Consider the following 26128-nt stretch of genomic DNA (forward strand, 5'->3'; position numbering starts at 1 on the left):
GGTTTCATCCTTAATCGGGCAAAAACATCAAAATCTCAGAATTCTTCATTAAATGAAATATTCCAGAAGTATTTTTTCAACTTCATCATTCTGATTTATTGTAATTTGTCATGTGTCTAAAAGTTTAAATGTTTTGACTTTTATATTGCAATTAAGAAGAACAAAAGTAAAAAATTTAAAAATAGAGGTTACTTACCTGTAACTGGAAGTTCTTCAAGATGTGTGGTCCCTAACGGTATTCCACATGTGAGTGCGCATGCGTGCCATACAACCCAGTCCAGAAAGTCTAACAAGTAGTGTCCATTGGCCCGCACATACTCAGTAGTCCTCCTCATGCTTCAGACCAAGCATGTAAGAGGAAGCGCAGCCTGAAGTCTCTCCAGTTCCTCTGCCTATTGTGAATTGAGGAGGATCTGAAGCAGAGGGAACAGAGGGCGGGTAGTGGAGTACACATAGGGACCACACATCTCAACAAACTTCCAGTTGCAGGTAAACAACTTCATAAACTCAGACTCAGACTTTAAGGTCAGAAGGGACCATTATGATCATCTAGTCTGACCTCCTGCACAACGCAGGCCACAGAATCTCACCCACCCACTCCTGTAACAAACCCCTAACCTATGTCTGAGTTGAGGGAGAGGGCGAATTTTTATGAGCTCGCGCTGTGCAGATTTTTCTATACAGTGCAAGACAATATTATTTTGGGTTTATTCCTCAAAAAGGGATGTGAACGTGAGTGCTGGGGTGAATCCTTTCACACAGAATTGACTTCAGTCTGTCTGCAACTGGGTGTGGCCTTACCTGTGTGCGTGCATTGCAAGAGGCCAGAGAGAGGGAATCCAATCCAGGCTAGTGGAGCAGAAGGGGCATCTCAAAAGGGGGGTCCAACCCATCACAACCACATTTATTAGTACTGTAAAGTGTAGAGTATCTTCATTCCAAGAATCAGTATTACCAACCATCTGATCGTGCCAAGGTATCCTTCACTTGTTTGTTGATGGCCTCGAGTTCTGATGTTGTGGCAGTGAGAACAGTGCTGCCTTCTGTCTCTCGTAGCTCATTCAACTCTTGTTCCACTTGGTCTATTTCTTCTTCAAGTGCCGGCACCTATGTGGATTCCACATGCGCGTGATTGACAAGGAGTGTTGAGACTGGAGTGGTGGGGGGTGAGAGGATGCCTGAACTAGCGCATAATGTTTTGTAAATGGAGCTTCGGGTAGCCACTCTGCATATGTCCAGTATGGGTACTTCCTGCCGGGATGCTGTAAAGGCAGCTTATGCTCTTGTGGAATGTGCTCTTACCTCAGGCAGAGGGAAATGTGCTAATTCATTGCACATGATCATGTAACCAGAACTCCATTAGGAGATTCTCAGAGGATAAAGCTTGTTCTCGAGTCCATTCCACTATAGCAAGAAATAGCCTAAATGATTTTCTGACAGATGTGGTCCTCTGCAGGTAGAACGCTAAGGTGCATCTGAGGTCGAGGGAATGAAGTCGCCTCTCCTCATCAGAAGCACGGGGTTTCAGGAATAAAATAGGTAAGTGGATAGTCTGGTTGATGTGGATTTCAGAAATACCCTGAAGAAAAATTTAGGATGTAGGTGAAGGGAGAAAAACAGCATACAGTAGGTCTGCCAGGAGGGCTCCCATCTCACTCACCCTTCTGGTTGAGGAAACAGCAACTAGAAACATGACTTTCATGGACAGGTGCAACATGGAGCATGTTACCATATGTTCAAATGGTGGCCTGGTGAGTGCTAATAGGATGAGGTTGAGGTCACATTCAGGTGTAAGTTTTACAACTGACAGAGAAAGGTCCTGACTAGGCTTTTAATAAACCTCACTGTCAGGAAGGCACTGACGGCTGCAAGATGGGCCAATGGAAGGACTTGAGTTTTTTAAAAACAGGAAATAATCTTAAACAACTAAGATATTTGCAGAAGTTGGAGGCGGTGGTTTATTCTGAGCCTAGGTAGAGAAGCGTCTCCTTTTAGCTAAGTAGCAGGTTCTAAGTCTTTCCTACTTTAAGTAAAAATAGCTTGGCCTGGTGCTGAGCAAGAGTGTTCTCATTCTGATGCCCATCCAAAACACTAAGCCATGAGGTTGAGAGGGTATGGATTGGGGTGGCTGATTCTGCCCCCTTCCAGAATAAGGAAGAGGCAAATCCCAAAAGGATGGTGGCTTGACATTCTCAGGAGCTACCGGAACCAAAAGTATCTGGGCCAGCTGGGCATGAGAAGAATGACTCTGGCCCTGTCCTAGAATCATAGAATATCAGGGTTGGAAGGGACCTCAGGAGGTCATCTAGTCCAACCCCCTGCTCAAAGCAGGACCAATCCCCAGATAGATTTTTGCCCCTAAGCCCTAAATGACCCTCTCAAGGATTGAACTCACAACTCTGGGTTTAGCAGGCCAATGCTCAAACCACTGAGCTATCCCTCTGAGAGATGTTTCTCAAGACCTGTGGTAACAGGGGAATGGGAGGAAAGGCATATCTGAGATTGTCTGTCCATGACAACAGGAAAGCATGGTCCTGGAAGCTGTGATCTATAGCTCCTCTAGAGAAATACAAGTGAAGCTTCCTGTTCATTTGGGACATGAAGTGATCCCATTGAGGTGTTTCCCATTGAGTGGATATCTAGCTCAGGATAGAGCTGAGTATCTCCCATGCATGGTTTGCAGAGAAGTGTCTGCTCAGGTTCTCTGTTGGGGAGTTTTGGGCCTTTGGAAGGTATGTGGCTGGGACTGATGTGGTTTGTGATGTACCAGTTCCAAAGCCTGACTCCTACAAACAGGGGAAGACATCTTGCTCTACCCTTTTTTTTTTTTATGTAAGACCATGGTGATGTTGTCTGACATTACTTGGACATGAAGAGAATGAATGAGCGGGAGAAAAGCCCTGCATGCCAGGTGGACTGCTCTCAGTTCCAGTAGATGGATGTGCAGTCTGGCCTCCCAGGTGATCCAGGTACTGGGTTCAATCTCCTGGTAAGAGAGATGCTGACCATGGTGGGAAAAGTCACTGTGGTGTTGATGTGATCCTGGTCTGATGAATAGACTGACTAGAGCCAGGCCACTGGGCAGCGTAGATGAAGGAAAGCACATCCTGAGCATAGTCCTTGGTCTGCGAGTCATCAGTGCTATCAGATTGCTCATTAACTAAAATATTTCTATGAGGAGGAAAGCTCTTGTTGCAATGGAGTCCAGTGTCACTCTGATAAAGTTTATCATCTGTGTGGGTGTTAAAACAAACTTTTCTTTGTTTAAACAGACACCCAGTGCTTCTAGAAGATGTAGAAAGAACAAAGATGCTGATCTGAACTCATGGCTGCAATGACCTACTACGAGCCAATTGCTGAGATATTGGAAAACTGTGTAACCCTGACATCTCATTTGGGCTGCCACCACAAAGACGACCTCTGTAAATACTTTGGGTGCTGTTGCTAGTCCAAAGGGAAGGACTCTGAACTGCAAATGTTCCTGATCCATTCGAAACCAAAAGGAACTTTCTGTGGGACAGATGAACATCTACATGGAAATAGGCATCCTTCATGTTGCTTGCCACAAACCACATTCCCTCCTGTAGAGAGGGGATTATTGATGCTAGTCTAATCATCTAAAATTTGGCTTTTGAATAAAGATGCTCAGTTGTTGAAGGTCCAGAATGCTTCTCCACCCTCTGTCTTTTGGGGGGACTAAAAAATAAGGGGTATAGGACCCTCTTCCTTGATACTGAGGTAGCACTTGTTCGAAGATGGGCTCCCTCCTGTACCTCATGAGAATGGTCCCTGAAAGGGGACCAGGAAGGGTTTTGTGAGGAGGGAGAGAGGGAAACTCTACAGAGTATGCTTGATGGATAATTTCTAATACCCAGCTATCAAGAGAGAGTCCCAATTTTGGGTGCAAAGTGAGAGGGAGCCCTGAAAGTTAAGGAGGGGAGAGATTGATGTGGGTGGCATCAGTAGTGGTGGGCGGATCTTGACTGAGGTTTCAAAAGTATCCCTTAGTGGGTAGCTGGGAATGGATAGAGGTTTTGGTAGTAGAGGGAGGCTGAAAAAAAAGAGACCTCTGAAGCCTCTGTTTACACAGGGGTTTGGCTGGATGCTGATGGCAGAACATCTGTGGAGGGAGCAGCCTTGGCTTTTACACCTGCCTCTAGTGTTTTCTCCTCTGGACCAGGGTGTAACTTCCCAAGAATAGGAGTTGATGCTGAGTCTTTCATCTGATTTCCTGCTAAACAAATCTGACTCGTTGAAAGGCAACTCCTGCATGGTGTACTGGACCTTTCTGAGGAGTGAAGCCAAGACACATGCGTCATGACTATGCCAGTGGCCAAGCCTTTGGATGCAGTGTCCACAGCAGTTTGAAGGCCACTAACTTGCCCTCTTCTATGAAAGACTGAAATTGGGCTCCATCCTCAGCTGGCATGGTCTTGGGATGCTGCAATCTTTCTTTCTCTGTGGCTGCATGTACAACCACAGAATTGTTGCCAGGTGGAAGAAAAGAAATTCAGCCCCTTTGGCAGAGACAAAACATAATTTCTCAGCCCTCTTAGGCATGGGGGCACATGAGGCTGCAGTGTGCCAGACCAACCTGTCTGGCTCCTGGATATCCTCATTAACGCCACCTTGCATAGACCTAGAGCTTCAGAATATCTAGGAGTTGATGTTGGGAGTCCCTGGACCTCCACCAGTGGTACCTGGAGGTCACTGGCTATCCTCTGCAGGAGCCCCTGGTACTGCGCATGGTTGTCCAGTAGAGATGGTGAAGGTGGAGTGATAGCTTCATCCAGAAATAAGGACAAGACTCCTGTTGGTACTATTGGTTCCTGCAGACCCAGGTCAATGTCCGCCTCCTTGTATTCTTATGAATCCGGTGGGCGCCAAGTAGAAGAAGTGTGGTTGGATTCATGGACAGCTCCAGGACATCTACCACAGGGGTTCCAGGGGCCCCAATAAGGCCAAATGGAAGGATCAACCATGCATATGTGGCGGAGGGAGAGGGACTCCATGGCATCGGGTAGCAATGGTCCCTGGGAAGTCATATTTGGGAGGATGGCATTCAGAGCTCTGTTTATCAGGACTCAGCTCTCTATGAGGAGATGAACCAGCTAGGGTGTCCAACTCATCCGAGTCCAAGAACTCCGTCTGCACTGCTCGGGCCAATGGTTACGGAGGGTGGATGCTCTTGCCCAGGGGCTGGAGAGGGGATTGTTCTTTGCTACACCAGAAGACTTAACTGCATCCGTGACGTGTGTCTCAGGATGACCAGACATAGCGTAGGTGTCCACATGACCAGGTGTTCAGGGCATTCTAATGGTCAGGATAAACAGTTCCGATACATTCCAGGAAGTTAGACGGTCCTTCAAGGGCAGGCTGGTACCAAGGAACAACCAGGTCCAGCACTTCTGGATGGAGTCAACAGATGTCAGTTCTTGTGTTTTGGAGCTGGTACCACCAAGGTATTGACAGATCCTTTTCCTTGTGCGCTTTACCCTCCAGCCTGGGGATCTTCTGTGGTCCTGGACCAACAAAATCCATATGCAAAGACTCAACCATCCTGAAGGGGCTCGAGGAGGAATCCCTTCTTTTATGGGCAGATTTGGATGAGGATCTGTCCTTCCGACCATGTGAGTGCTCCCTCTGCTCATGGGAAGCCCAGACAGAATAGATCTTAGCCTTCGCTGCTTCAGGCTCCACTCCTAAGTATGTGCTTGAAGGAGTGCTGCTTGTCTAATGGGGCAGATGTACAAGGTGGCCTCCCTGGCTCAGATCAGAATAAGGCCTCACAGACTTCTCCTTAAGGTGTTTCCTTAATCAAAGCTCATGAACTTTGCAGGTTTGTTGTGGAAACGAGTGACAAATGCCGCAATTCGCAGCAATATGCATCTCACCCAAGCTGTAGAGGCAGCTTTGGTGATCATTGCTCAGAGAAGGAGCAAGGACAGGAGACACTGTACTTGAATGTGGGGACTCTCGGCATAGTCCCACACCAGGACGAGGAAGTCCCTGTACAGGGAAATAACTATTTACACTAACTCTATTAATATAAAAATTATTTATAAATTTATTTGCAGACTACTAAGGATAAAAGCAGGAAAAATCTGTGGACACAGGGATTCCAACTCAGGCCATGCAGTGGTCAGATGGTACTAGAGAGGCGTTGGCCCACATTGCCTCTTATGCCCTCAGTCTGAAACATGAGCAGAACTACTGCATACTGGTTAGAATTTCCAGACTCAGGCAGAGGATGTGAATATGCCCATGTGTGGGACCAGCACTTGAAGAAGAACAAAATGTCTGACTACTTCCCATGACAGTTTCAGTGTGTTCCCGTGAAACATTTTGTTTTTGTCAAATCAGCATTTTCCAACAGGAAAGTGTTCTGTTGGAAAATGTTTGACCAGGTCTACTTGAGCTATGAATCTGTCCCAATCTTTTGTGTCTTTGTATCTCTCTCCTTTTCTATAGCATTTCTATACTCCACCTCCCCGTATCCCCCTTTTTAAGTGCTTTTTCCCCTCCCCTAACCACACACACTTTTTTCTTCCCTACACTTTATACTACTTTTGCCTGTTTGGTGTTTGTTCTCAAGCAGTGTGGGTGCAGAGCTGGCAATGGGGAACCAACCAGGATTATTCAATTTCTTTCTATATCAAGCTTTTTACACAAAGCTGCCTCAGAGGGAACTAGGATTCTGACTAGTGAACAGGGCCATCCTTAAGCATAGGCAGCCGCATAGGGCACCCGGAAATTTGCTGCACCCCTGGGTCTTAGTGTCCACCCTCCTTCCTCTTCCTATCCCTGTTCTGACCCTTCCTGCAGGCTCCCACAGCTAGCTGCTCTAGCCTGGTGACTAACTCCTGAGCGGATCTAGTAACTTAAAAGTGAAAAAACCCTCCAGCCTGCCAGCCCTATTAGCACAGCACTGAAACTGTTAAAGGGCCATTCAAGTAGTACTGAAGCCATTTAACAGGCATTTGCCAACCCCCAGGTATATACTGTCAGTTTCTGAATTTATTAACAAACCGTTGTTCATTACTGTAGTGCTTGTATCTTCAGACATAAGTTTTTAAATAAATCCTTCAAAAGACCACTCATCTACAATACACATTTTAATTTTAAATTTAAACTTCCTTCCAAAGGTCTTCCTGTCCTTTCTGTCCATCCCTTTCTCCCTCCCCCCGCCACCCTGTTGAAGAGACGCTAGCTCTTAAAGGGACAACACCCCTTTCCTGCCAGATAGCTGGACGAATGAGTTTCCCTTTCTTCTCTTCTATTTGATGAACTAGTTTTAAGAGAACCATCCAGCAAAACTGGTGCCTTAGTAAGACATAAAATCCTTTGTTATGCCTAAAATCTTTGCAAACATATTTTTTAAAGTTGGTGAAATTTCATACACTTGTCTATTGTTATGGAGATCACACGAAGTAAATTAGTGTTCCCTTTTTCTAAAAGCAATGAACATTGTTATGAACACACTAAACCTCTGTGACTGATTAATTTAAAATAATGTCTTTGTTTCAGTGAGTTAAATATGTAGTAATCTGGAATGATTACTTTATGAAGGCTTATGAGTACATTTAAAATACAAAATTAGCTTAGAAATACTGATTAAGAAAATGTAAAACAGAAGAGCTGCGTCACGTATTCCATAATATTTAATGTTGTATTCAGCAGGACAGCTGACCTGCCCTTACTACAAAGTTTTTGCAAATAGATCTCTGACAAACTTCAGGGTATATCAAAATACCCGTAACTGACATTTTTATTCCTAAATTTAGTGCTTTTAATTAGATACCTTCTGCATGTCCAGTCTTCATCTTCTGGTATGCAGTGGAAAACATGCTCCATTTTCTTTTGAAAAAAAAAAAACACAACACTCTTCTGCAACTTCCTTCTAATGTCATTTGATTCATTTGAATTCAGGGATTTGGCTGGAAGGGAGTGAGCAGGGAGGGGGAGGGAAGAGAGGAGGGAGACAGTGGGGAGGGGCGGAGCCGGGCAGAGTGGGGACAGGACCTGGGGCAGAGCAACGGTGGAATATGGGTGGGGCCACAGGCAGAAGGGGTGGGCTGGGGAGCTAGCCTCCCCAGGCAACAGCTTTACCCACCACCCATAACAGCAGTTAAGAGCGGGTTGGCTCCCGCACACCCAGCGTGTTCTGCAGTGTCCTTAGGCAGGGCTCATATTTAGAGAACTTAATGCACTGGTGCTGCGCATTCTGTGTGAGGGAGAGGGTACGGGGGTCTCTGTGGGGAACTGTGACTCTCCGCCACTGTGAGGTGGGCCAGGCAGCTCGGAATCCTTTCCTGCCTCGTGCCTCCCCCACATTGGGCTGCAAGCCCAGGCTGCCATCGGTTATGGGGCACCAGTTTAATAATACTGCGTAGGGCCCCATAAATCCTAAGGACAGCCCTGCTAGTAAATCAACAGAAAAAAGAGTCAATTTATCTTCACAACACTCAACAATGCAACCTCCTTACTCTTTCTTGACCTCTCAACTCTTTTCCCTGCTGCAATTCTCTGCTCTATAACGCCAGCTGAGAATCAAAGGGAAATGAACAAGAGCTTTCAAAGACAGCAGAGAAGTATGATTTATATCCCAAAACGAAAGGCTACATAGATAGTTCTTCTGGGGACAAACTATACATCAGTACTCACTGAAGCAGTTAACGAAAAAAATTCTAGTCTTCTCCCCTCAAACAACTTATCTACTTCCAGAAGGTGACAGTCACCCCTTTGCAAAAGGCCCAGTATAGCACCACTTAAATCCCAAGTAAGACCTTAAGTAGGCTCAAGAATGAACCAATTTTATCTTTAAGGTATTATACCTTTTCATTAAGGGTAAAGTAACAGTTAAAGTATTGCTTCTGAAACTGCTGCAGAACTGTTCAAAGAAGGCTGAAGAAGAACAGGTGATTATGCCATACCACCAACTCCTCAATGCTACAGGTTTAGAAAGGGGATCAGGAAAAGAGAAAATAAAGTTGGAGATAATATTATCATTTCCCTTCCCCCGTGAGAGGACTAATATGTAATGTTATTTTGTTATTTTTATGACTATATCACAGTAATATGAACAGGACTTACTAGATGGTTTACCAGCAGATGGATATTTTCACAAACTAGTGTATTACATACTCTACCTTGATCTGTTGACCTATTGTGCAGCATAGTAATAAACTGATTTATCACATAAAAAATGACATCATAAACTCTGAATGAAAAAAACAATTTTATTTACAGACAGTAGAGCCTTGCTAGTGTGGACACCTCCTAGTATGCACAAACAAGTCAATTTCTCCTTCAATAAAAGAGTTACTAGCTCAGACAATAGTGTAGGGAGGTGTCAGGTTACAAAACTTATTTTTACAATATATTACAGTGCAGTCATGATACTGTAATAATAAATGTACTGTGGTACATCTTGTAAAAATAAAGTCAGACATTCTGTACATTGCAAACTATAATTAATTAAAATGAAGCTAGAATTGTAAAGTAAATAACAAAAGCATATTTTATGATGAATTACCGTGGCTTTTTAAAATGTTTACTCATTTACTAACCAATTCACAAAATCCAGTAATTCACAAAGGGCCATACAATCAAGGTGTGCATAACAAGGTTTTATTGTCTGTATCTTTACAAAGTTGTTAATACACAAGCAATATGCAAGTTGTAGGGGTCAATTAGTTATCAACAGATGCACAACAACAAAAAAGTAACAACCCACAAAACTTACCCCTGGCCTGGGAAGTGATAGGTAGGCACGCTTCTCTCCTACGAACAACATAAGAATATTTGTATGCAGATTTTAATGAATACCATAATACTTCTAGTTTCACCCTCCCTTCACTTTAAAGTATAACAGAAATGTACTTATCTGTAATCCTCTCTGAAGTTCACTCAGAATTTCCACTCTTTATCTTGTGCTTCCAGAGACAGACAAGCCAGGAATTCCCCTATTGTTAAGATTTTTAACCCTCAGTCACTGATAGCTGAGCATAAGCCCCTCCCCTTTCACGCCACATTCTGACTTCTAGTGCCTCTAGACCCTTCCAGTCAATTCTAAAATACACAGGAATCAGAACTACTTCAAACAAACAAACAAAACAAACAGCATCCACACCTCACCCAAGGAGAAGGCAGGCAAAATTAATGGAAAAAAATAAATAAAAACACCTCCCCGGCTCAAAAACAGGACTCCAAACTGAGGTGGGTGCATGGGTGGGAATCCTGAGAGATGACATCTACAAAGAAGAATTATGAGTAATTAATTCCTTTCTTTAAAAGGTACCATCATCACAGGTTATCCACTCCTGGAAATAATAAAAAGAAAATCAAGAAACTGAAATCTTAATATAAAAATAAGTAATGAACACGGGTGCACAGGCACACTTAAATATGGCATATGCATAACATACGGTATTGTGATATATGTTTTACTGGCATGAGTCTGGAATGGCTGCACCTCTCAGTAGCAGTTAAGCCCCCTGTGAGTTATGCAGGGTAGGCCCAAGTAAGTGCCAATAAAACCTTTATGATACACTGCACTAATGTGTATCTGTATATTCCACATATTCGTAGAAAAAACTATTTTAGACGTGTGTTTAAGAGAATTTTAGAATTTTTTCATTGGAACTATTTATTTTATTTCCTGAGAAGTCAGGTGCCTTAGTCATTCTGAATACAACTGAACAAGAGAGTCAGAGGGAGAGAAAAAAAATGAAAATACATTTAAACTACATCGAAGTGAGCTAAAAAGCTTTCCCACAGATAAACATGTCACAAAAGGGGGACTGTGCCATATGCTGACAACCTTGCATAGCAACTTCAGCCACTGCGGACCTATATTTTTCAAAATTCCACTAAACTTGGATTTTTACTCTGATCCTAAGATAGAAGAGCTGTGATATATTTCTCGTTTAACTAGAAACAGTGACGAATAAGCTACTCCCTGACAGCACAGACGTCTTCAGTTCTATGGGTACGTGGCTACAATAATATACATCCATGTCGTCCTGGCTCACAGAAAGTACAATGGGAGAAGAGGAATATTCACAGGACACCTCAAGTACTGATCCTCAGCATGACACGTGGCCTTAGGTGTCCTGCAAAGGTCTGTGTCTTCAGGGGAAGATAAAAATGTGAATCTATTTCAAGAAAGTAAAGAGCTCTGCTCACTTGAGGTGCAAGTACTAAGAGGTGGCCCAAAAACATGGAGACTGAGATGAAAAGAACAAAGACAACAACAGGAGAAGTGTCAAAACTTGCCATAGTTCTGGTTAAAAATAATTTTGTGAACGTTAGAAGGTGGGAAACACTAGAAGACCTTGTGGGAGGGTTCCCAAACCCCAATCACTCCAAGAGGTCACTGTACATTTCATCTATTAGGAGATGTGTCCATGGTTCAGCAGACTGATGGAACCTTCTAGAAACAGTGTCACTTGGGGAAGCCCACACATCTTTTGAATGTTTGAAGCCATAAGGGTCGCAAAGCATAAAAATAGGGAAATGGCAACACAACTCTCTCAATTCCTTCCAACTGCAGTACAGTGCACATCTGGAAAGCATGCCTGGTCTTCCACTAGACAGAGCTAAAAAAATATCTTTTTGCATTTGTAAATAGTTAGTGTTTGTTTTATTATAGTTTGAGTAATTTTAGGAAGTTTTAGCGAGAAAACACTTAGATAGTATTTGAGGCCCTTAAGATGCTTTTTTGTGTACCTGCCAGTAAAAGAGATCAGGCTCTACAGGTTATACCTCTTGCCCAGCAGTTTTTCGAGTCTCAGATGCAACTCTCTGGAAAAGGCATGGTCCTCCTCATGTTATTTCATACGTAAGACCTACATGTGCAGGGCAAGGAAAGAGGCAGAAAATGCCGCCAGGGTAGTCTTATTGCCTTGGCAGCAAAGCTCAAGTTCAGAGGCTCTCAGCACCACAGGTTCTGTGCAGAATCAACAAGAGCCTCTCTGGCTCCCAGCACATCTCCAGGGGTTAAGACAAGGCATCTAAAATTGGCACTGGCATCTGAAACGGGAAGCAAGACAGATTCAACAAGTAAGGATCTGACCAGTGGCTCCAAAGGCCAGCTGGAACATAGGATAAGTATGTTCACACTATCATTGTTTTACTCCCCACTTCCATTTCCATCAGTTATGAAGGGCCCACAAACATCAGAGGGTTTTCCTTCTAAATCTCCTTCTCAGAGCAACAAGCAGGCTCATGTTCCCCAGGTTCGATGTCACACTCTTCAAAAGCTTCTGGTGGGCCCTTGCATCACCCTGGGTGAAGGTCCTGCTATCACCTCATTAGGCGAAGATGAGGAGGAGGCAGGTACAGGTGGGCCTGCCAACTCCACCGCTTCTGTCAGGGGAGCATTGGCCACGGCTGGCTGTCCCTGGGGAGCTTGCTCCAACTCTGCGCCCATGTCAGGGGGCGGGTGGGAGACCATTGCTGACTGTCTTTCGGATGCCCCTAAAATCAACCAATGCCCTTGCGATGGATGGGGAAACCAGGGGGCTGGCCACTGGCCCTGGGGTTATGCGGCTACTGGGAAGGGAATGCCGACGTCCTCGGTGGGTGACCTTGGTCTGCAGGCAGGTCTTCTTCCTCGCTGTCAGAGCCTGAGGAGGGAGAGACTTGTCTGAGGGCCCAGGACGGTACCAAGGCATCCTGTCTATCCTATTCCCATCAGCTCTCTCCGCGGACCTCCACTGGGGACCTGTATAGACATGAAGACTCTTGGTGCCATGACTCCATTGACTGGTGCTGGCATTCAGCAGATTGGCGACGGTACCCTGGTGATCGACGCCTCACGCTTTGATAATGGTGCCGCTCCACAGGGAACGGGAGCAAGAGGAAAGACGTCTCGGAAACTGTTGATGTGCTCGCAGTGATCTGTACTGGCAATCAGGAGACCAGTGACAGGGCTCCAGGGACTGGCACCTCAACCCTCTGGAGTGGTGACGAGGACTGGGAGACCGACTCGGGCGCTCCTGACACTGGGGCTCTGGGGACCGGTGATATGCCTCTGCAGGTCTGTTCCAGACTGCCGGCAATCAATACTGGGACCCCGAGGAACGCTGCCTGAAGTCCAGGGACCAACACTAGGAACTCTGTCAAGTAAACTGACCTGCATCTGGGGGCTGGTGGCACTGTTCAGGTGAGCACTAGTGTGGCACCCCCTGCATCGGGGAGTGGTGCCACGCTGATGGGAGACCGCTGAAAGGGTTCCAGGGCATGTTTACCTTTCAAACAGGGTACCTGACTAGCCAGCATGAGCAGTATTGAAAGAAGTATGACCTTAGTGGCATGAAAGGCCTCCAGTATGGATGGCACTGCCAGGTGCTGAGTGCCTCTGCCAGTTCCGGGGTGGTGGTGGGGTCTGAAAGTGGGTTTGACAGCTCAGTGGGAGCTGGAGCCTGGCTAACATCTGGAAGGGAAGAGCTGCCCTGCGCAGGTCTTTGCTCTCTTTCCACTCTCTCCTTCCCTTTCCGGGATGTAGGAGAATGCCTTCTCCCAGCCTCTCTTTACTTTTTAACCTGTACCGGGGATGGGGATCAGCACCGGTTGGAGGTTGGTGCTGGTGGTGCACTCTGCACTGAGGCCACAGTGCTTGGAGCAGAGTCTGATCTCGTTGGCTTCGAGGCCGGTGCAAGGGCCAACTTCATAAGGAGGCCAATGGCCCACTCATTTTTGGTCTGCAGCCTGAAGCTCTTGCAATGTGACACTTGTCGCTCATGTGGGTTTTCCCTAAACACTTCAGGCAGCTTTTATGGGAGATCACTGACTGGCACAGGTTTTTTGCAGCAGTCACAAGGCTTGAAGCGCGGGGACCACGGCTTGCCCTGTCTCTAGGCTAAGTTCCATACGGGACTAACTAATTCTAACTTAACACTAAGGGAACTATACAACTTTAACAACTATATATAATGAATTCGCTACTAAGCACAGTTGAAATAGGAAAGCTTGCTAGGGCAAGCAGATGTTCCAGCACCGTCACTGGCGGTAAGAAGGAAGTGAGGGAGGGGGAACTGGCATCGTCCCTTATACTGTGCATATGCGTGCCACTCCAGAGGGCACCAGAGCCAAACCCGTACAGATACCACTAAGGGAAAAACTTCCAGCACTGGGGCATGTGGTGAGCACACACACCTACAATGGAATGGACATGAGCAAGCACTCAAAGAAGAACTTAAGAGAAGTGCAAGAGACAAAGCTAATGTTTTAAGTTATGTTTTCCTTGTGACACATGGTTAATAAAACAGAATGCTTACATCATATGTGGTTATCAAGACATAGCTCTAGCTATGGGGTATAAAGTAACAAAAAGGACATTGATGCCATGATAAGGCCACCTCAGAAGGCAAGGCATATATGTATACCCACAGCTAGATGACTGGCTGGTCAGAGCCCAATCTCAAGAAGTTCTAACATTCCGTGAGAACAACTTGCTATTTATTTTAAAAGTTGGGCCAAGAGATTAACTGAGGAAAAAAAATCCTGCATTACCCTAACTCAGAGAATCATCTTCACTAGGATAGTTTTGGATTTGATACAAGGCAGGCACTCCTACCAGAGGACAGAGGTACTCCAAAATATGTAAGGCTAGAAACACTGACAGGTAACATGTCAACCAGTGGTGTTTTTCCATAGACTGATAGGCCTCAAGACTTAAAGCACGTATGCAAGTCCTTATGCTTGACTAAGAATGAGGCCCTGAAGCATAAGTTAGTGCGATAATATATCCCCAATGTAGATAACATATCTCTTCTGCTGCTGATACCCCAAAAGGTGTCAACTCTTTCCACTGGGAGAATCAATGGAGCAACATCCTGAAGAATGCGACCTGCACTAACAATGATCGATTGTCTCAGATGCTCAAGTCTGGGCTGCTCACTGAAAAACTCACTTCAGGAATCACAGATACTGGAATACCCAGGAGCATAAAATATAAAATCTGAAAGCTGCAGGCAGTCAGATGGTCCCTCAAGTCCAGGCAGCTCTGCAAAAGGACATTACATTGTGTAGAAGTGGTGCCTAAACCATCAGATACATCCCATAGTTCATCTGGCATGGAAACACATCCTCATGGAGCAGCTCAGCCAAAATCTTCAAGACAAACGGTCTTTGTTGGTCTCTAACTGCTTCAAAACTTATTTGCTCAGGTCAAATTCAAGCGATCTTGCTAAATCACAGAACACTATCTACTTCTGTCGGTTAAAAACATTTCTATTTACGTGAGTAACCGTGGACAAAAATCTCTCCCCAACCACAGCCCCAATCTCAATCTCGTAGTATTTATTATACCTCTCATTCACGAGACTGTCCGTATCTTCTATAAAAGGTGCACCTTACAGCCATCTGAGCTCAATCCAGAAGTAGAAAACAAGAGCATGCTTGGTCATCTTGTAGAGAAATGCTTTATTAATGGACTATAAGTGAACAGAGTTGCTCTGTTGAAAGACAAATACCCACCTGGGACTTAAACTTAGTGCTTACTGGGGTAATGAAACCCCTTCTTGGATCCACAGCTTATTGCCTTAACAAATGTGAAAAAAGGTGAGCAAGCTCCAGGGTCTTATGGCTGACACTCCTTTTACAATCTTCACTACATGACAAAGTGGTCCTTCACCTACAACCAAAATTCCTTCCAAAAGTGGTGGCTGATTAACATGGTAATCGCACTACAAGTTGGCCAGCTTTCTTTCCAGGACCATACTTCCATCAAGGAGAAGCCAAGTTACCCACACTAGAGATGAAGCGGGCATCAGGGCACTAACTGTCTTCCTAAACAGATCAAAAGAACACAGAAAATCATTCAGGTGTTTCATTGCCCCAACATCTGTCCAAGTGGACTAATCTCTGCACTGAAGAATGTTATAAATTAGCAAATGTTCTGTATGATCTCTCAGGTATGCCAAGCTGTCTGATTAAAGGGGCCACAGTACTATGGGGAAAGGAGGTACAAAGCTACAAGAAAGAAAACCATCAAAGAAGCTATTAAAGTAGTACCAAGAATCCCAGTTCAAAAGTCTCAAATATTGAGGTCTCCTCGGTGCTATGCACAAAATCTCAAAGCGACAAGCTGAAACCCTTGATGTCAGAGGAAAATGGAACTTGTGCACATTGAGACTGTCTCAGCATAGCCACTAGTGTACCGAGACCCAAACTAAAATGGAAGCTTTTGCATGCGTGCGCACATACATACACACAACCATCAAAAAAGGAACGGAGTGGGAGAAGAATGTAAACAAAAATAAGGGAAACAGCAGCAAACATCAGAAGAGAAGAGAACAAAACCAACATACAGCTCAAGTGAGGAGCGTCTTTGCTGACTACTCAAAAAACCAGCATGAAGACTCTAGAAGGGCACTGACAGTTGAAAAAGGCACAAAAGTGAGGCACTCAACTATCAGTGCCTGAGAGGGGGAAAAATGCTAAGAGCTAGGAGTTCCCAGCCTGTCTTGTGGTGGAAGCTAAAAAATTATGAGTGAGAATTCTGTGTGCATTTTGTTGCCAAGGTACGTGCAAGTGAGATTATTCTCAGAAAAAAAAAAATTTAAGCCACTAGATACAAGATCATGTCTTCCAAAGTCAAAATTATTCAAGCCCAAGAGAAGTCATCTTTGACAAGGAGATCACCCATATCAATTTATTCATGGATTTTATATCTATAATATGAGTTATGTGTATACACAGAATATTTCATATTTACATTTATATAATCATTTTGGGATCCAGCTGTCAGTAAAATTATCAAAATGAATACGTGCCATACCTCGGTCCTTCTTTCTCTTTACCTTCCTTTATTCCATTCTCTCTCTCTCTCTCTCGATATATTTTTTCCTCTTTTTCAATTTTTTATCATTTCACCTCGCCTTTCTTCTTCCATCTTCCTTGTTACTGTTCTGCCTTCTAATAGTTCTATCATTATGTTCCCCTCAGTTTCTTCTAGTCTCTTTCTTTTCACCTTGTCCTTGTGTCATCCTCCTTTCCCATCACATGCCATCTCAATAGTGCCCCTCAGTTTTCTCCCTGCTCCTTCAGTCTCTGTCCCTTCCAAAATTACTACCTTTGCTTGCCTTCACCACTCTCCTCCTCCACAAATCCTAACATCTAATCAACTCTCTCAAATCACATGGAGAAAGGAGGACAGAGGGGGGACGACTAAAGGGGAAGATATTCTTTTACCACTTCTCAAGGCATGGGGAGCTGTCAAAGGATTCTTCTTTGCACACCACAAAGCAGAGGGAGATTGAAGAAGGGGAAAATGCTTTGCTCACTTGCTCCCTTTCCCTCAACGAAAAGACATCTACTGACCGAATGGTTGGATCAGGCACTCTGTTCTAGGGCAAACTGAGCTCAACTCTCCCTTATTCAGAAAACTACTGTTTGGTAGGGACAGTCCTGCAGACCAATGCAGTAATTCTCTCAAGAGGTCTATGCAGCCCTGCAAAAGACTGTTTATCATAAAAACAATGAGCCAAATTTAACCTAGGTGTAAACTGGAATAACTCCACTGAAATAAATGGAGTTGCATCTTCCTACCTCCAGGGTGAATTTGGCCCCTTTTATTGATGGTCTTCCATTTAATCTATGTCAATCATCAAATCTTAGTTTGCAAAGTGCATAGCTTGCTAATATTTTTAATAAACACTGATGTAAAATCAATTGCATACCTGCTTATCCAAACAACAGATGAGACAAACACACTTTGAATCAACAACATAGAAAATGCTTACTTTATTAGATGTGCCAAGAAAATTCAGTTGCCCTTCAGTGTTTGTCAACAGCAAAGGTTCCTTTCTCTCAGGCTTTTAAATACTAGTTCTACCATACTGTCCATATCAAATCCAAATGTTTTAGAGGGACAATACAAAATTACAGTATTTTAAAAAAAGACGGTTACTCACCTTTGTAACTGTTGTTCTTCGAGATGTGTTGCTCATATCCATTCCAGTTAGGTGTGTGCGCCGCGCGCGCACATTCGTCGGAAAACTTTTACCCCAGCAACTCAGTGGGCCGGCAGGTCGCCCCCTAGAGTGGCGCCATCATGGCGCTTGATATATACCCCTGCCGGCCCACCCGCTCCTCAGTTCCTTCTTGCCGGCTACTCCGACAGTGGGGAAGGAGGGCGGGTGTGGAATGGATATGAGCAACACATCTCGAAGAACAACAGTTACAAAGGTGAGTAACCGTCTTTTCTTCTTCGAGTGATTGCTCATATCCATTCCAGTTAGGTGAATCCCAAGCCTTACGTAGGCGGTGGGGTCGGAGTGAAATGTGGCAGCATGAAAACTGCTGAGCCAGAGGCTACAGCATCTCTTGACTGTCGAACCAGGGCATACTGCGAAGCAAAGGTATGGACCGAGGACCAATGGAGCTGCGCGACAGATCTCGTGGGTAGGAACACGAGCCAGCAAGGCGGCAGATGAAGCCTGAGCCCTGGAAGACTGTACGATGATGTGGCTTGGGGAAGTATGAGCCAAATCATAACAAGTGCGGAAGTCCGCCATCACCCAAGATGAGATCCTCCGAGAGGAAAACAAGCAAGCCCTCCCTTTGGCCCGCTACCGTGACAGAGCTGGGGCACCTTACGAAATGGTTCTGGCAGCGCAATATAAATGCGAGCACTCCACAGATGTCCAAGGAGTGCAATGGTTGTGCCCATTGCGTTGAGCTGTGGGTAACATGAAAGGCCGAAACCACCTTAGGGAGGAAAGCTGGGTGCGGTCATAACTGCACCTTGTCTTTGTGAAACCTAGTGTACGGCGGAACCACCGTAAGAGCTCTGAGCTCGGAGACCCGTCTGGCCGATGTAACAGCTACGAGGAAAGTTGTCGTCCAAGACAGGTATAGCAGAGGGCCAGTCGTGAACGGCTCGACTGGGGGAGACATAAGTCTGGTTAAAACTAGGTTGAGGTCCCAGGTTGGGGCTGGGCGGCGCACCCGAGGGTGCAAGCTCTCCAAGCCCTTGAGGGATCTCGAACCCATAGAGCGTGAGAACACGGAACGTCCACCTTAGCCTGGCTGGAAGGTAGAGATGGCTGCTGAGTGTATCCTCAGCGATGATACCGCCAGGTCCTGCCGCTGAAGGCCAGAGGCAGGCCAAATAGAGGGGATCGAGGCCTCAGCCGGAGCAAGATTGAGCGTATTGCAGCTGTAGACGAAACGCTTCCACCTGGCCCGGTACGTTGACCAGGTGGAAGGCTTCCTGTCACCCCGGCTCAGTTACGCAGCAGCCACAGTGTGAGGCGAAGAGGCTGCAGGTCCGAGTGACGAAGCCTGTCGTTGCCCTGAGTGATGAGGTCTGGGTGGGGTGGCAGGGTAATTGGGTCTGTTATTGACAGGCCGAGCAACGTGGTATATCAGTGCTGCCTGGACCACTCTGGAGTGATCATGATGATGCGCGCTCTGCCCCTGCGGAGTTTGAGCAGGACCTAATGAACCAGTGGGAACAGTGGGAAGGCATAATGGAGTTGGCCTTTCCACGGCATCAGGAATGCGTCCAAGATCGATCCCGAGGAGGGACCTTGGAAGGAGCAGAACATCTGGCATTTTCTGCTCTCGCGGTGAGCGAACAGGTCTATGTGAGGAAACATCTCCACTTCTGGAAAGCAGAACGCCTCACATGGGGCAGCGTGATCACTCGTAAGACAGGAAAGACCTGCTGAGTCAAAGCACCAAGACGTTCCGAACGCCTGGGAGAAAGGACGTCACCAGCTCCATCGAGTGGGCCATGCAAAAGTCCCGGAAATGGATGGCCTCCTGACAAAAGGGGGGAGGACCATGTCCCTCCCTGGATATTTATGAAGCACATGGCCGCTGTGTTGGCTGTAAACACCGAGATACAATGGCCTCGCAGCTGCCGCTGGAACCCCTGGCACGCCAGGCGGACTACTCTCATTTTTGGGGCATTGATGTGGAATGCCAGCTCCCGAGAAGACCAAAGGCCTTAAGCTCGGAGGTGACCATGAGCACTTGAGCAGAGAGATGACGCGTCCGTCGTCAGGGGCAGTGAGGGCTGGGGCGGATGAAACCGCATCCCTGCCCACACCAGGGAGGGAGTTAGCCACCACTCTAGGGAGCCTAAGGTGCTCGAGGGAACGGTGACTACCATGACCATTGGCTCCCTGTCCGGGTGGTACGCCGAGGTGAGCCGGACTTGGAGAGGACGGAGGCGGAGCTTGGCGTGTTTGGTTACAAACTTGCGGGCAACCATGGACCCCGGAGACTGAGACAAGTACGAGCCGAGGTCGTTGGGAAATCCTGCAGACCTCAGATGATTGTTGCCATCGCCTAAAACCGCAGTTGTGATAAGCAGGCTCCGGCTAGGTAGGAGACCAGGATAGCCCCTAGGAAGTCCAACCTCTGCGTGGGAACCAGAGTGGATTGCTCTATAGTAAGCATCAGGCCTTGACCTGTGAATAAGACCGTGACGATGCCCACGCGCTGAGTGGTTTGTGTCTCAGAGTCTCCTCCGATAAGCGAATCGTCCAGATACGGAAAAAACGCATATCCGACATCAGCGAAGGTAGGCGGCGACTATGGCCGTAAACCAGAAGTACTGACAGTTGGCTAGAAAGCGGAGGTATCTCCTGTGCGGAGGGAAGATGGCGTTGCGAAAGTACGCGTCCTTCATATCCAGGGCGGCATAGTAGCCCCCAGGAGGCAAGGATGGACTAATGGTTCCCAGGGATACCGTGCGGAACTTCAACCTTATCCTAAACCGGTTGAGTCCGTGCAGGACTAGGAAGGTCTGAGACCTGCGTTCGAGTGGGGGACTAGGGCATAACGGGAGCAAAACCCCTTGCCCCTTTCGTCCATTGGCGTCTGCACCTCTTGTACGAGGAATTGCTCGTGAGAGGGGTCCCTGAAGGGGGACAGGGCTGGAACAAATTAGAGGTGGTACCTATGCTCCACCGTGCGCAGGATCCAGCGATCTGAAATTAACTGGGGCAACGCCAGGAGAAAGCGGGATTGGGATCCCGGCCTGTGACTGGTACACCGCCCTCAGGCGCACCTTGGAAGGTTCGTCTTTGGTCCCAGTGGTAATTGCGAGGGACCTTGACCTTGGCTCTTTAGGGGTCCTGACGTTCGTCTGCGACCACCTTGGCCTCGCCGTTTGCCAAAGTCCTGTCTCTGGCTAGGCACAGAGTATGGCGGCTGGGGACAGAAAGGCCTGCGTTTGGTCGCTGGCATATGCATGCTGAGAGAGCGCATTAGGACCCTATTGTCCATCAGGCTTGGCAGCCTGGGGCTGTCTTTGCCGCGAAAGGCCTTTACCAACAAAGGGTAAATCCTGAATGGCATACTGCAGCTCCGGCCGGAGGTTTGAAACCTGAAGCCATGAGATGCACCTCATGGCGACACCAAAGGCCAGAGTCTTGGCTGCAGAGTCTGCTGCGTCCAACGAGGCCTGGAGGGACGCTCTGGGTACCCTTTTTCCCCCGTCCTCCAAGACGGCAGCGAACTCTTGGCGGGAGTTCTGAGGGAGAAACTCCATAAACTAAACTACCTTCACCCAGGTGCTATAATTATCGCAGCTAAACAAGGCTTGTTGCTTTGCTACCCAGAGCTGCAGGGCTTCTGCAGAGTACACCTGGCGGCCAAACAGGTTCATTCGCCAAGCCTCTTTCGGTTTCGGGGCTGGCGCCCGCTGGCCATCGTACCAGAATCGTGATCCTGAGCATAAGATCTGCGCATGTGGGATGACACGGATGCGTGTCCGGATGGCCATGGAGGTACTAAAAGAAGGCACAGGCAGAGTCTCTGACTCTATCGGACCTTGCCCAACTCGGCACCGGGAACCGGCACCGGGAGGCGTACCGGTACCTGAAACGAGGTCCAGACCCGCAACCAGAATGGTGCCTGGAGGTCGACCGAGATCTCGAGGCTCGGGGAGAGGCTACAGGAGTCAAGGTACCTGTCGCGGTGCCGGGAGTCGGAACGGTGCCGATAGCGGGTCGGCGAACGGGATACCGACCGGTGCAGCGAGTGCGACCAGTACCGATGAGGAAAACAGCACCGGGACTGCAAGTGGTGTCGGGCGTGCCGACAGGATCTGGAGTGTCTGCGGGACCGTGATCATGAACGGTGCCGCTCTGCTGTGCTGACAGAGGACGGTCACATGAAGAGACTGTATTACCCGCACCGGCGGTGCCGGGGTCAGGCAGCATCGACTCTGTCATGGCAATGAGATCCCTCGCCGTTGGTAATGTCTCCGGCGTGGAGGGAACAGCAGGCTCAACCACAGTGCATACTGGGGAGCTGTCAGGCACCGGATTCGACGGCCCTCGTGGGACCGGGATCGACGGTACCGAGGTCGTCAGAGCTTCGGTAGGTGTCGGTGCCGGGCGATCCGAGTTAGATGAGCTGTCTGGCTGCGGTGCCGTTGGCACGGAAGCAGCAGGAGCAATAAGCTCAACCACGGCGCGCGCCGGGGAGCCGTCAGGCACCGGATTCTACGGACCTTGTGGGACTGGAATCGACGGTGCCGACGTTGTCGGTGCCTCAGAGGTGTCGGTGCTGGGCAATCCGACTTAGACGAGCTCTCTGGCTGCGGTGCCGTTGGCACGGAAGCAGCAGGAGCAGTAGCTCAACCACGGCGCGTGCCGGGGAGCCATCAGGCACCGGATTCTACGGCCCTTGTGGGACCGGGATCGACGGTGCCGACGTCGTCAGTGCCGCAGCAGGTGTCGGTGCCGGGCGATCCGACTTAGACGAGCTCTCTGGCTGCGGTGCCATTGGCACAGAAGCAGCAGGAGCAGTAGCTCAACCACGGCGCGTGCCGGGGAGCCGTCAGGCACCGGATTCTACGGCCCTTGTGGGACCGGGATCGACGGTGCCGACGTCGTCGGTGCCGCAGCAGGTGTCGGTGCCAGGCGATCCGACTTAGACGAGCTCTCTGGCTGCAGTGCCGTTGGCACAGAAGCAGCAGGAGCAGTAGCTCAACCACGGCGCGTGCCGGGGAGCCGTCAGGCACCGGATTCTACGGCCCTTGTGGGACCGGGATCGACGGTGCCGATGTCATCGGTGCCTCTGCAGGTGTCGGTGTCGGGCAATCCGACTTAGACGAGCTCTCTGGCTGCGATGCAGGTGGCACGGAAGCAGCAGGAGCAGGGGGCTCAACCACGGCGCGTGCCGGGGAGCCGTCAGGCACCAGCAGGAATTGTAGGGTCTCTCGACCTCGGAGGAAGGGAGCGGTGCTGAGTCGACTTCGGTGCCGGCGACGGCCAGTGCCGAAAGGCCTTGGCAGTACCGGCGGGGTCCGGTGCCGAGGAGGCGCTTCTGCCAGCCGCTTGATCATCGCTCGGCGCCAAAGGTGGAGGGGTAAGTGAAAGTCCCGCTCCTTTTTGTTCTCGGCTTAAAAGCCTTGCAAATGGGGCACTTAGCTGTCAAGTGCGATTCCCTCAGGCACTTCAAACAGGAGTCGTGTGGATCTCCCTTCGGCATCGGCTTCTGGCAGGCCGAGCCCATTTTAAAACCCGGTGAGCCGTGCATGGGCTCCGGCACCGGGTTCATGGAAGGGGCTACTTCCTGAACCCCGCTAACAATTACTAAACTAACTATGTTAGCAAAGAAAAAACGTATAACTATACAAATATATATATAAAAGGATTATAACTGCATAACTATATACGAGAACTACGAGTAGCTAGGGAAGTGGAGGTCAGCTAAGCCGCGCTCCACTGTTCCAACGACCGACACGGGCGGTAAGAAGGAACTGAGGAGCGGGTGGGCCGGCAGGGGTATATATCAAGCGCCATGATGGCGCCACTCTAGGGGGCGACCTGCCGGCCCACTGAGTTGCTGGGGTAAAAGTTTTCCGACGAATGTGCACGCGCGGCGCACACACCTAACTGGAATGGATATGAGCAATCACTCGAAGAAGAACTCTGAATTTCAGAATTAAGGAGAAAAGGCACTATCTTCCTACATTTTTATCTTCTATTATACAGACTCAATCATACTCCTCATAAGAGCAAAGTATTTCTCACATTTGTACTAAGTAAAATAAAGATGACTCTACCAATCTCAGTTTTAGAATAAGTAGTATAATTTACAATGGGAAACAAGATCATATGCTAATATGCTATCAAGCCCTACACTGTGACAGGATGTGATGAGATTATTACTTGATGAAAACATCCACAAATTCTGTCATCTCATGATGACATCATGATTAAATATTGAGCCCCATCTTTCACGTATTATCAACTTGTTCCTGGAAAACAATGTAATGCTGAAACTGGTAAAGTGATTTTTAGGGTTATTGCTGGTAAGGCAAGCCACATTTGGAAGTCCATGGAGGTACTATCGTAAGTACTTAAGTATTATCATAACCCACAAATCAAATTAAGTGAAACATAATGGAGAATACAAAGAGGGGTTCACCCCCATTTTATTTTTCTATAAGGGTCCTTTTAAAAAAGTTATTCCCCCCCCTTTATAATAGCCAGTTAGAGTCAAAGGCTCAGTTATGTCCCTCAGCAGGCTGAGCCATGGCAGGAAGGAGGAGCAGTGCCTGAAGACATGCCTAACATAATGCTTTTTGGGTGCTATAAACATGTAGAAATATGTCCCTTGCTGCCCCTGTAAAACAGGAATAGCCAATATCTACTGCAGCCCTGCTGACGCATGGTATGAGGTTTCTATCATTGCTGGCAAGTGCTATCCACCTTCTACCCCCAACTTCCAAGTCTGGCATTCATAGAATGGCTACCTTATGCACAGGTAGGCTAAGAAACAGGGAGACAGCGCAGTCTCCTTTTCAGAACGTCCAGGGCAGCAACCACAATTTGGCCCCAAATGCCATGGTGCATATTAACTGTACAGATGTACAGAACCCATATGGCTTGTAGTCACTGCCTATGGAACTCTATAGGAAAAGTAACTGTCACTAACAGGATATGCTAGGAATGTCCTATAACTTCAAAACCAATATTCAATTTTTGTGGGTGATGAGTAAATACTTTGCTGCAAAACAGCACTGTTCTGCTCTAACATTTAAAATATAACAAAACAAACACCCAGAAAGTTTTTTCCCCCATCCCAATAAGGTAACATGAAACTATTTCCTAAATACATAAGAACTCAATAGATTTCAAATTGCATAGTCAGTCTTAAAACCTCCTATTTTTACATAACTTGTAGTAAATATAGTTAGCATTTGATACAATATAATTTAAAACACAGCATCATTTTGCTACTAAAGAAAGGAAGTTGGATTATTCGGACATAACTAACCCCAAACTATTTTGATTTCCTTGATAAATGGTCTCAAAAGCATTGGAACTTGTTCAAGACATGCAAAGATGTCTTCGGTTATAACCCTAACCATAAATCTGAACATGTCTTCTTCATGATGTCACATTATAACAAAGATAATTTTTCTACTTGATTTTTCAAGAGCACAATTGATCTGCATTTGCCAATTGGAGTTAACCTACCTACATATAGTTCTTGCTGAAATTCCAAAAACATAAATTCCCTTAACTCAGAGAAAGTTAATAATCCCAGTTAAGCGACTGATCCTGTGAGGTAATGAATACCCTCTGAGGGCTCTCATCTTCTTGCAAGATCAGGCCCATAAACAGGATCTCATATCCAGTAGTTCCAGAATAAGATGAGGAACAGGTAGAACATGAACACATAAGTTTCCCATTGTTTTCATATTCCTAACTATGCTATAGCACATGCTGCTTATTTATCCCTGTTCACAGTTTGAGTATATTTTAATTCATACTTAATAAAACATTACAGATAATATATGACTTCGCACCAAGACAGACAACAATTTTCAGGTGAATTCCTTGTAGCAGAAGTTCATCAAAATACAAAAATGAAGGTTTACTAGTTTGACACTTTAACAATAGGATTCTTTCAAAGATTGTCAGTTAGTGAAGTACTGTATGTAATGACAATCTGTCTACCCTGATTCAGAATATATAGTGACAGCTTAGATATGAAAAATGTGTGTTAAATCCCTTTGTCTAATTTTTTTTACCAAATCATTGCATTTTCCTGAGTAATTTTTCTTAAAACACAAAACAGATTCAATATATTTAGGCTTGGAAGAATTACAATTTTATCAGTAAATGTACATTTACACACACAC

The 26128-nt window shown here is 46.8% G+C and overlaps 2 protein-coding genes across 7 annotated transcripts in view; one reads left to right on the forward strand and one right to left on the reverse strand.

Moving 5' to 3' along the window:
• ABITRAM (actin binding transcription modulator) overlaps positions 1–3745 on the forward strand; it is a 41890-nt gene extending 38145 nt beyond the window's left edge. Inside the window, exons 6-7 of one of the 2 annotated variants that reach the window (XR_007772357.1) lie at positions 1457–1539; positions 3273–3745. Coding sequence is in view for 1 of the 2 variants with exons in the window: in XM_050938271.1 (XP_050794228.1) it covers positions 1457–1468 (12 nt within the window). In the remaining variant the exon portion in view is untranslated. Of the gene's footprint in view, positions 1–1456; positions 2409–3272 lie in introns of those variants that run through there. The other variant, XM_050938271.1, reaches the window with a different exon arrangement.
• CTNNAL1 (catenin alpha like 1) overlaps positions 1–26128 on the reverse strand; it is a 156206-nt gene that overhangs the window by 16132 nt on the left and 113946 nt on the right. For all 5 annotated transcript variants that reach the window (XM_050938179.1, XM_050938177.1, XM_050938178.1 and 2 more), the window contains exon 12: positions 9746–9783. In XM_050938179.1, coding sequence (XP_050794136.1) covers positions 9746–9783 — 38 coding nt within the window. The remainder of the gene's footprint in view (positions 1–9745; positions 9784–26128) is intronic.

Source organism: Gopherus flavomarginatus, chromosome 2 (genome assembly GCF_025201925.1).
Source record: "Gopherus flavomarginatus isolate rGopFla2 chromosome 2, rGopFla2.mat.asm, whole genome shotgun sequence".
NCBI classification, from domain to species: Eukaryota; Metazoa; Chordata; order Testudines; family Testudinidae; genus Gopherus; species Gopherus flavomarginatus.